Consider the following 12,182-nt stretch of genomic DNA (forward strand, 5'->3'; position numbering starts at 1 on the left):
TGGTGTTTTCAGTTGTACTCATTGGGAGAAATGGGGAAAAGTATATCTGTCCTATCTTCCTGAAAGTGGAAGTCCTCATGGAATTTTAGATCACCCACCTCATTCTCGCTGCCAAGGTTTTGCCAACCCCTCTCTTCTCTAACCACAGAAATCATGCTAACTCTTGAGAAAACTCTTAATTTTAACCTTAATTCTAACTATTATGAAGGCTTTTCCAATTACTCTGCTCACAATGAGTCTTCATCTTTCTAACTTTTCTTTGGACTTCTGTAGTCTGTTTTCGTATTTAAATATAGTTGGTCTTCTGTGAGATCCTGGGTAAATCTGAGTCTCAATTTTCTTATTTTTGAAATAAGAATGACACTGGCCTCTTAACTATTTGATGAGATTTTAAAATAAGCATTAAATTTAAAAATGGGAATGACAAACTATGTTTGTTAAATGTGAGGCATTACTATATCGCAAAAGTTCTGTGTAAGGTTTATTTCCCCTTTATGAATTATAAATTATTTGGGGAAGAGGATATCTCAGATTCTCTCACTGTATTTCTCTACAAGAACTAGCCCAAATGGCAGAATTAAACTCTTTGTTCTTAGAGATATATTCTAGATGTTCATATTGAACTACCAGAACTAATACAAGCAACAACTCCCATTCCACTACTACTTGTCAAGCAAACACATAAACAACTAATCCATGCCCCATTACTACATTCATGTGTATGTCAATAGACACAGGTATTATTCAAATAGTCTCTGAAATACTTGGGAATCTTTGAAGATAATGTAGATGGGTATGTTTTGAAGACATCTACATCAGAAAAAAGGAAAGGGACTCATTTCATTAAAATATTTTTTTAAAATATGTTTACGTGTATTTTGCAAGTCACTTTACATGTAAATAAAATATTCCCCTCTTGGGAAACATATAATCCTAACTGGAAGGACAAAATAGCTATATGAACATATGAGTTCATTTAGTCCATTCTCCTTGAGAGCAATCTTTTTTATTTTTAAAGCTTTACAAAACACACAAATGAAACATCTCTTCATTTAATTACTAATTACCTCTTCTTTTTCTATTCTTGAAGGAAATGAAAGCAAGTAGTTTCCATTTTCTGTAAAAAGTGTTTTAGTAATTACAGAGCAATCAATCCATACTTTAGCTTTTATAAAAAAGACAATAGTATTGTCTTTGCTCAGAGATAAATGGCTTAGTATTCCAAAAACAGACTGATTGGTTAAAAATAAAATAAGATGATACAGAAGATAATGAGAAGATCCTGTGTGCTAAATGAATGAAACCTGCCATTTCTGTGTGATGATGCCATCTGTAATATTTTCTAATTAACTACTGTTACTCGTCAAGCGTGTGTGGATTACAACTTGAGTTTTCTATGCAGTTTCCACTCAGTGAAAAATGGGCTCATCAGCCAATTCCCTATTCTGATCCTCTTTGGGACTAATAAACTGGCATTCTGATTTACGGGTAATCTCTTTGTGTACTGAACAATGTATCCTCTCCTCAGATATAAATCACTTCCTGGCATGTTGGTAAGTATTAAGTTTCTAGTTTTGCAAAGCAGAGCACTAAACTCTGAAATGTACCACACGGAAGTGTAACCAGCTTTGTAAAACCCCACTGAGTGTCTAGCTGGCTTCCCTAGGTGACATCTATGTTGCTAACCTATTCAAAACGCAACACAGGCTGCAGAAATATGTTACATACATTTAGTGTTATTCAAAGATGCTAACATGACTTCAATATAGAAGTGGAAGAAATAGTTTAATGTTCTTAGCATTAATAAAGAATTAACATTGAAATCACTTAGCAGATCACAAACATACAAATAACCCACTGCCAAAATATTTTAAACATTTTTAAAACTCAAAAAATTTTAAATTAAATTTGTGGAACTCATAAATCTAAACTCACTTTTAGCTTTTGGGGGAATATATGATAATAAATTAGCTATTTAAAGATTTCAGTTACTTTTTCTGGTAACTCTGTGACTGCATACATTAGGCTCAAGCTATAAAACAAATTAAACAAATATTTATTGTATTTGACAATTCCATCAGAAATTTCCCAACTTTCTGTACTATTGAATTATAAATTAACCTAAGTGCTATTATCTGTGTTATTTTTAAAAATGAAAGCTTTATTTTTGTTTAATAAAGGTGTGTATTTGGAGGAAATAAAATAATGGCACTATTTTCTGGACACATTCTTCAGGTAATGAACTGATGGAAATGTAATTTGCAAGTTAGTGTTTTCGAGTAAAGCTTTTCCTGTACTTTCAACATGCCACTTTTACTCTAAGGAAACAAACTGAGACAGCTCTCGCTGTCACAGTGGTATTTTACTTTCACCAGCACCACTTTGGCAGTGGCTTTTATTGGAATACATTATTAATTCCCAAATGTATTTTCCTTGGCAACTTCCTTCAAGAAATAAAACTGTTTTGGAAACAATCTTAACAGTATTTTCATGAAGGACCAATTGATTTTTCTATCTTTTTGGAAGATATTTAAAATGAGTATCTACTTCCAGTTATTCTAAGACCCCACCATTGTACTGTAAACATTATACACTGGGTTTATGAATGCCAAATTCACAAGAATGAACAATCACAAATTTAGGCATTTAACTATGAATTAGAAATTAATTATTACAAATAAATTGTATTTAACAAAATATAAAACTACAAAATCACTTCTCTGACATTCATTAAATTGGCAAAAAATTTAAAGAATATTGGGATGGAAAATAAAAAATAAATAGTAGGCAAGAGGAAAGATATTAATTTTTAAAAAGAAAAAAATCACATTAGCTAAAACTACATATATAAAATGAAAAAACTGGGCAAAGTTTAATAGAAGTAAAAGAACACTGGGGAGCTATTTCTTAAATATCCAAATTCCAGACAGTCTCTTGTACCTTAAAAACTCAAAAAAACTATATTTTGCTTTCAGTTCATTTAGAACCAGATGACAATACGCTAGAAGCTCATGCATAATCATCACCCTATTTGTTCCTGGTAAACAAGAAAGCATGCATACGTGCCCAGAAAAGTTACTTGAGACTGTATCAGAACTGGGATGTTGCTTTTGTGAAGCCAAACTGCATTTGTTTGACTTCGGGTATAACCAGTTAATACTGAAGTTTTAAAGGATTTTCCAGACTCTTGCTTGTGCTGGTCTCTAAATGCACCAGTCCAAAAGCAGAATTTAATATTCTGAAACGCTGTAAAGTGAATTCTAAAGACAGCTTAGTAAAATTGCTTTAAAAGGTTTACTTTACTTTTAAAAGCATCTGTTGCTCCAGGTGCATGGTTTTTGTCTGGATGAAACTTCAAAGCAAGCTTTCTATAAGCTTTTTTCAGATCTTCATCACCAGCATCTTTCGTAACTCCAAGTACTTCATAGTAATTTTTACATTTGTTTATGCTGCGAACAAGAGAGTGTGTTATAATGTAAATTTCAAGGAAAACGGTCATGTAATATCTCTAATTTTTAATTTATTAGAATACTATAAAGAACTATCTGTGGACTCTTTCTCAAAATCTAATGAAGGCTTATCCTTTAAGGATTAGTCTGCTTCATTCTCTTTTTCGACCACAGACCATTCCTCCAACCTCTTCCCGAATCTAAGAAGAGTAAACCATGAAAATGTCCTTAGTGTAATGTATCACAACTACAGAGAAGTAAAGCAAAGCCCATAATAATTGTGGATGAAAGTCAGAGCATATATTGTAACTAAAATGAGACAATAAGAATAATTTTTTAGTACTTGCAAGTGGATAAATTCCAAAACTCCTCAAAAGTATGTCACAGCTAAGAATGAACATGCATTACATTCCAAAAATTTTGTTCTTGCATAATGTAGATCTAACCAACTATCAAAGCAACAGTTTAGTACACGCAAAACAACAGCAGTATTCTATGGTTTAAATGTCAATATTTATTTATTTTTGATATAGATGGGGTCTTGTTATGTTGGGGCTGAGGCTAGTCTTGAAATTCTGGCCTCAAATGATCCTCCCATCTCAGCCTTCCAAAGTGCTGGGATTATAGGCATAAACCACTGCACCCGGCCATCCCCGTTATGCCAAAGATAATTTATCTGTGTCACTCTCTGAAAAAGATATCTGTGTCACTCTCATGACAAAATATAACATGGAACTCAGAATACGTTATCCCTGATTTTCATTGTGATAAGCACATTTCTAAAGATTATATACATACAGTTTGTACCTTAAAGATTTAAGAGATTTAAGCCTGAAATCTTTAAAGTATATTAGGATTAGAAAATAAATACTCTGAATGGAACAGAGAACATTACGTACATGTGGATGCCAACCTTCTTCCACAACCTAGTAATTTACTTTCACAAAAGCCACAGTACATTTTCAAAATTTTTGGAGAGTACTTTGCAACTTTAGATGTGTTCCATGTGCAGGTGGCTTGATGACAGAGTTAGTGACAGGCAAAATAATCTAGGGTATAAGTGGACACTGGTAGCAAAAGAACTGCAAAGACTGACTCAAAGTTTTCAAAGAAAAGAGACAAGCTTTTTTTTTTTTTTTTTTACTATTACACCTATTAGTTATCACAGTGCTTGGCACACAATAGGGTCTCAGTAAATATTTTTGAAGTAAATAAGCCTTAGCTTTCTTTATATAATGAAGGCATCTATCATTTGTTATATGAACTTGGGGGTAAAAAGGGAAAGTAATATAAAATTGTACAAATTTACAGAAATTAAAATTGGATTTTTCTACTTTAGATACTTAAAATCATTAACATACATCAATTTTATTCCAAAAATATGACATTTCCTTTATTTAGTCAATAATATTTATTGAATACTAACTATGCCCAGACAGTGTTCTAGGCATTTGACATATGTCTGTAAACAAAAAAAGAGAATGATCCCACCTGTGTAGAGACTCATTCTCCTAGAAATGTTTAGAAGCTATGTGATAGAAAAAAAGGAAATGGGGGGCATTTATAAAACACCTACTGTGTGTTAGGTACAGGTCCACCATCCCATATCAATGTTCCAATATCCATAAAGCTCTGAAAAATCAAAGTTATTCTATAACTAATTTGACTGCATAAAAAACTGAATTCAACTCTAGATTTTGCCTCTAGGCAAAAATCTGACCTGAAAAGATGTGAAGCTACTACAGAATCTTCATTTATCCCATTTAAGTGTGAATACCTGTATGTTTTGCTGTAGAAATGTTACTATTTGTTATGGACTGCTGCCCTAGACTCTTAAGATGTATAATATATAATACACTGTCATCCCTTGGTATCCACAGAGGATTAGTTCCAGGATCCTCCCTCCTTGAATACCAAAATCTACAGATGCTCAAATCCCTGATATAAAATGGTACAGTATTTACATATAACCTTTACACATCTTCCCATGTACTTTAAATAATCTCTAGGTTATAAATAGTACCTAAGACAATGTAAATGCTACGTAAATGGTTGTTACACTATATTGGTTGTTTAATTTGTATTATTTTTTATTGTTGTATTGTTATTTTTCACCAAATACTTTCAATTCAAAGTTGGTTAAATCCACAGATGCAGAACCCATAGATGTGGAGAGCCGACTATATTAGTACCTGTCTAAAATATGAAGAATTCTGAATTCCAAATTGCATTTGGTCACAAAGATTTCACATAAAGAATTGTAGAATTTTATTATACTGATTATTTTACACAAATTATCTCATTTACTCCTCATTTGGTAGATATTATTCCTATTTAACAAATAAGGAAACCAATCTTTGAATGTTTAAGTAAATTGCCTAAATTCACATAACCAAGTAACAGATGAGAATGAAGACTTATTTCTTCAACAAAAATTTACTAACCATTTACTTTCTGTTAGGCACAATTTCAGATGCTACAGTGGTGAATAAAACAGTCAAAATCACATTAAATTTACAATTGGGAGAAGAACAAGCAATAAACAAATATATAAGTAAAATATAATGTACATCATATGGTGATAAATATCTGGAGAAAAATAAAGAAGCTAATAGAAACAGAGAAAGGAAGGGCAGGCCTCCTATTTCAAATAAGTAATAAAGGAAGGCCTCACAAGTTAAGAATTCAAATCTGTTTATCTGACTTGAAAATCTTGCTGTCTCAGAACTGGAATACAGAAAAAAGGATACCCTTCAGACTTCAAAGTGACCTATCATCTTCCTATTTCTTTCTTACAATCAGTATTGAAGCTGACTCTCTTACCTCCTAGATCTTTGCAATTGTTTTTGGTGCTGAGCACACATTCTCTGCCTCTCTTCTTGGTTAGCTAGTTTCTACAACTTCTCTGGACCCTGGCTTAGCTCTTCCTTTTCCTAAGAATCCAAATTCCTCAGGACTAGGTTTGCTGCCCCTCTTATATCCTCCCCACATCCTCTGAACTTAGCCTTATCCCAACAATTACCAAAGTGTACTACAGTTGCCTCTTTACTTGTCTGATAACACTTCTAGATCACAGATTCTTTGAAGGCAGGGATTATGTTTTGTTCACCATATATGTTGGATGGATGGACAAATGACTTTCAGTTTGAGAGCAGAAATGGTGAGGATCTAAAAAGTCACGTTCAGATCAAATGTGATGAATGCTGTCATGAAAATGTAGTTGGTACTAAAAATCATTTGGAATAGAAGAGAAGCAGTTAATAGAAGTGAAACAGACTGTGAGACAAGGTGGAGAGGTACGAATATGGCAGACACTACCTGAATGCAAAAAATAAAAGGTAAATTAAACACTGAACACTCCTAAAGCCATTACTACTTGGTTTGAGTGTGTAGGATGTTTAATTATGTTCCAGATTAAGCCTCTAAATTGTCTTGTTTATAATTACTGAGCACAAAAGCCTGGTCAACTTAAAAAGACAGCTGGATACTGTAAACAAAGTAGGTGAAAATTTGCAGTGCTCTAGATAGGGTCATAAAGCTAAGAATTGCCACAGACAAACAAAAAAAAAAAAAGGGGGGGGGGGGCCAGACAGGAAAAACAGTTATTTCACTAACTCTTAGCTGTATCCAGCTCCACCATATCTTCTCTGCACTAAATTTTTCATCATATATTAGAGAAGAAATTCTTGAGAAGCCAGAAGTTACAGTCATCATCACCAATGGACAGCCTGAAGACTATGTATTTGAAGTAATGCTCCAAATATACCCATTCACCTAAGTTTTCACACCTGAATGAGAAATTATCATTCATATAACTTTTCATTCATATTGTTGTTCATCATGCTCCTTTTCATCAGCTACATGTGTTTGTCACACTTTTTACAATCTGCTGCTTTCTAAAAGAGTAAAACCTTCTCCTGCCTCACTGAAGAATTAAAAGAAATTAAAAAGGAGTAACCCATTACCTATCTTAGAAGGAAATAATGTACAACAAGGCCAAAAGGATCTGTGTGGAGCTCAACAATGGGAAAACTCTGCCTGGTCCAGACTTTATGTCTTCTCTTATGTGCATGGAAGCATAGTTGGTGGGAGAGGAAGGTCATTTTTCGATTCTCTTTTTCTCATGTGTGCTATATAGCTAATTATTTAAATATACTCCAAATTTAACTAGTGTTTAAGGAAACATTTATTTATTCCTGAGAAAGAGAATTACTTATTTTATAAGTTTAGCAAAATGATTTCTTCTGAAAGAACGGAAGCTTAAATCTAATCTTAAATTCAAATCCCTATAATTAACAGTTGTACAGTGTTTCTAATTGATAAATACAATGATACTTCAGTTAATAATTTCACACTGATCTTGTAAAGTTTTAAAGTTTTTCAATGGTATGCTAAAAATTTCAAATAAGATCCATGACAACTTTGTCTCAATTATTTTTCAATATACTTCAACTGAAAAAAAACCGCCAAGTTTAACAGAATATTAGTTTACAAAGTTACACACTTTCTCTTCAGTCTTACTGTAAGCTAGCTCTTACTTATGCAATGGATGCAGTATTATTGCAAGACTTCTCCCCATTGAGCCAAATTGTCACTGAGCAACTTGTTTGCATAATCGTGCTAACCAACAAGATAACATGGCTTTCTTCAGAAAAATCCCCTGTGTATAGGTAAAAGAAAAAACAAAAACATAAATCATGTAAGTGTTTGCTGGTGATCTGTACCCTCACTAAAGCAACACTTATGAAGGCTAATATAAGAGAAAAGGTATATTCAGCTAAGAAACTCACATAAAGTACAGACTAAAGTATTTTGAAAACTTGGGGATTCTCTTAGAGACTGTTCCAATCATATTTAGTCCCCAAAAGAAAAAAAAATTACATTTAATTAAAAAGGTATAATGAGATTATTGACCAGAGGACCAATCTCTAATACAGGTATACTACTAAGCTATTTCTTCCACTCTTAAAGAATTCATGGTCCCAAATGTGGCTGGGCCTCAAAACTAAATCAGCAATACTTCATTCCCTTTGCTTTTCTCCTCTGCAAATATTCCATACTTTTACCACTCTCTTAAGCTTTCAACCTCATCTCTTTTCTTCTAACTCTCAGAAGACAGCCTCATCTCCAATTTGACAGAGAGAACAGAAAAATTCCTTCCACCTTTTATGTCTCCACCTGTATGTCTCTGGCCACATACAGAGTGTATCTACACTCAGCATCATCTTTCATTCTTCCATTCTCAAGCTGTCTCCTTGCCTACAGCCAGTTCCTCTGGGCTTTGGAGAACCACACACACAACCACCCACATACACACAAAACCAACCCCACCCCACATATATATATAATCAATACCAGAACAAAGAGGCATCAATGCTCTTCCTTCCTTATTTCTACCACACCTTGGACTACTCTTCTTTTTCTTTCAAGGCTAGGGTAGAGGAAATGAAGAAACAGACTTTTTAAAATAACACCAGATTTAGGAGAGTCTTTTTCAAAACTTTCAACCATAGTTTTTTGGTAAACTTTCAAATATATAGGTGATTCTATATTCTGAAATATATATATATATATATAATACATTTAACTTTCTTTGAATCCTTCATTGAGAATATGTTCTCCCAACATAAATTAAATCCTATAAGCAAATACAATTTGTTTTAGGATGTGGTTTCCAGAAACATGTTTCAAGCACACTGCTTACTAATAAAAGTTTTTTACGAAATAAATTCAAAAGTAAGTCTCTCACTTATTCACTTCTTTCACTTATTCAGCTACCTCTGACACAGTGCTATAAGTATAAAAATGGTTAGCAGCATTATTTATATTCTCAAAGTGCTTCACTACCATTCATACTTATCAAATACTCTACCATGGCTTTACCATGATTAAGGAATCCTTTTTTGTTTGTTTGTTTGTTTGTTTGTTTGTTTGAGAAGGTGTCTTGCTCTGTCGCCCAGGCTGGAGTGCAGTGGTGTGATCTTGGCTCACTGCAACCTCTGCCTCTTGGGTTCAAGTGATTGATTCTTTAGCCTCAGCCTCCCGAGTAGCTGGGATTACAGGTGCCTATCACCACGCCCGGCTACTTTTTCTATTTTTAGTAGAAATGAGGTTTTGCCATGTTGGCCAGGCTGGTCTTGAACTCCTGACCTCAGGGGATCTGCCGCCTTGGCCTCCCAAAGTCCTAGGATTACAGGCGTGAGCCACCACACTCAGTCAGAGAATCCTTTTTTCTCACTGTAATCACTCTCAAATAAAATGTTACAATCAAGCTTTAGCATTTAAATATATAGGGACAAATGCAAAATATAAATATATGGGTATTTGATTTTAAAATTAAGATATGGTAACAAATCACTTTCCTTAATAAATAAAACCTAAATCTCAAAATACACTTCAATTACAAATTATGGTAAATAGAAAGTTGAGAATGGGGTAAAAAGGTGAAAAAAGAAATAAAATTAAAAGAGAAACAGACAAGAAAGGACAAATGAGAAAGACTTAACCTAACTAATTTTAACTACTCTTCACTTGAGTTAGTTCACTATATTATGATTCACTCTCCATGAGAATTCTTGAATTAATCTCTGTTCAAAATCCTTAATCTTTAGTTTCCCTAGCAAAGTAATATCAGCACAACATCAATACAGCTTCCTTAAGCTTTAGCAGGAAACAAAACAGACTTTTCTCTAGTGTTTCAAACTCAAAGTTTCATTTCATTTCCAGAAAACCTTTTACTTATAAAATTAAAGCCAGATACCCAAAACCCAGTTTATAACTTTTCAACTCTAACATTTCTGCAAAAGGACATTATAGTGTCTGCATATATATAAAGATAGCCCTTCAAAAAGAATATAAATAGAAAAAAATCCTTCACTAATATAAGTAGGAAATTGAAAATGTTGCTATTACACTCAATATTCCTCTCATGAAATTCTCCCATTTTCATCTATGTAAAATAAAACAATTCTTCATCCTCTTTTAATATTGCTACATAAACAACATATTGTGTGAAAAAGCTGCAATAATTTTTCTTAAAAAAATTATTTGGAAAAAGCTTTGTAACTTGAGGTTACTTTAAAAAATAGAATATTCTACGGAGTTGGTACTTTACAGACCAGTTTTATAAAGAATATGAAGCATAAGACACACCCAGAGTTCAATTCCTTGATGTCTATTCTTCTAATGTTATATTTCACTTTTTTCAGGTGTTATAACATCAAAAAGTACATTAATACCAATTATGATTGAGATGTAAACCATATTTATTCCTACCTGAGAACTCCATCTACTTGGTCTTTGGTATAGCCTTTTCCACCTTCACCACTACCAGATGTGCTGTCCTTTGTGCAATTAGGCTTGCTTTGATCGCCACTACCTGATGGTTTTCGGCAATGAGGGCTATTTCCAGCCGTGCTTCCATTTTTCATAATTATTTCCAATAGTGCTGTAGAAAGATAAAGTATACTGTGCCTGTTTACATCAAGGTACATACACAAGATCCCGAGAAGAAAGTTTTAAAGCAGACAAATTATGAAGTGCATTCTCCAAAAAGATTCACCATAGGATCTTTTTAATTAGCACGCATTCCCCTATGTACTTAACTGTTTACAGAACACTAATCACCATCTAGAAGTAGAATATTAAGTTAAAGCTAGTAACTTGAGATTATAATCATTCAATTATTTATGACATAATTTTATTTGTCATATCATGTGACACTGCAGATTACCAAAGAAAAAGAGGTAAGTCTTTAAAGTAGCCAATGAGATCATCCACAAAGTAACAGGAATTTAGACTTCCTGTTTAATTCTCAACAGCAACAATGGGAGCCAAGATACTGGAATATTATCATCCAAATGCTCAGAAAAAATAAACTGCTAACTTGAGTTATGCACTAATTTCCCAGAAAGTGCTCAAGATAAAAACATTTTCCAACAAATAGAAAATTTATCACTAAAAGATTTTCACTAGAGGATACTGTAATATATACATTTCAGGCAAAAGGAAAACATTTACAGATAGGCTGAGATGGAAAAAGGAATGGTAAGCAAATAGTGTGGTAAATATGAGAGTAAATGTGAACAATGAGTGTAAAAAATAAGTCTTATCAAGGATTTGCTTTTTAATAATCTGGGGAGGAGAAGCATAAAAGTAGGGGTAGAAAGAATGTGAATGAAATAAGGTTGGCCATATATATTCATAATGGTTCAAGACAGGTGAGTGATTGGGAGTGATTATACTATTTTTTTCTCCTTTTGTGTGTGCTTAAAACTTTCCATAATAAAAGTTAAAACTAAACATAAAAAACGTTAACAAAACTAATGAAAAAAAGGGAAATCCATCATCATTGTGGATTTTAACACATTTCAATCAGTAACTGATATAAGGTAAATTTTAAGAAATCATTGAGGATACAGATGACTTAGACATCAAATTTATAAGCTTTATCTAAGAGATATAACATTATACCCAACTAGTGAATATCCCTTTCTCACAGGCCCACATTATCGCTAGACCATAGAGTGGTCCTTTTCAAATCTCAGAGAATTATTACCACATATATATATACCACAATCTATGAGCACAATACAGTTATATGAGAAATCAATTACAAAAAATGTAACTAAAAAAATCATAAATGGGTTGGAAAAGAAAAAAACAAAATAAAAAAATCTAGACAGCTTGTGTATCAAAGAAATAATTACAATAGAAATTACAAAATACTTAGAA

At 32.9% G+C, this 12,182-nt stretch overlaps 1 protein-coding gene across 2 annotated transcripts in view; it reads right to left on the reverse strand.

The window, feature by feature from the left end:
* DNAJB14 (DnaJ heat shock protein family (Hsp40) member B14) overlaps nucleotides 1–12,182 on the reverse strand; it is a 47,175-nt gene that overhangs the window by 20,114 nt on the left and 14,879 nt on the right. Inside the window, exons 2-3 of one of the 2 annotated variants that reach the window (XM_019025262.4) lie at nucleotides 10,725–10,896; nucleotides 3,304–3,449 (exon numbers count right to left, since the gene is read on the reverse strand). In XM_019025262.4, the coding sequence (XP_018880807.1) occupies nucleotides 3,304–3,449; nucleotides 10,725–10,896 (318 nt within the window). The remainder of the gene's footprint in view (nucleotides 1–3,303; nucleotides 3,450–10,724; nucleotides 10,897–12,182) is intronic. The other variant, XM_004040190.5, reaches the window with a different exon arrangement.

The sequence above is a fragment of the Gorilla gorilla genome, chromosome 3 (assembly GCF_029281585.2).
Source record: "Gorilla gorilla gorilla isolate KB3781 chromosome 3, NHGRI_mGorGor1-v2.1_pri, whole genome shotgun sequence".
Taxonomy (NCBI): Eukaryota; Metazoa; Chordata; class Mammalia; order Primates; family Hominidae; genus Gorilla; species Gorilla gorilla.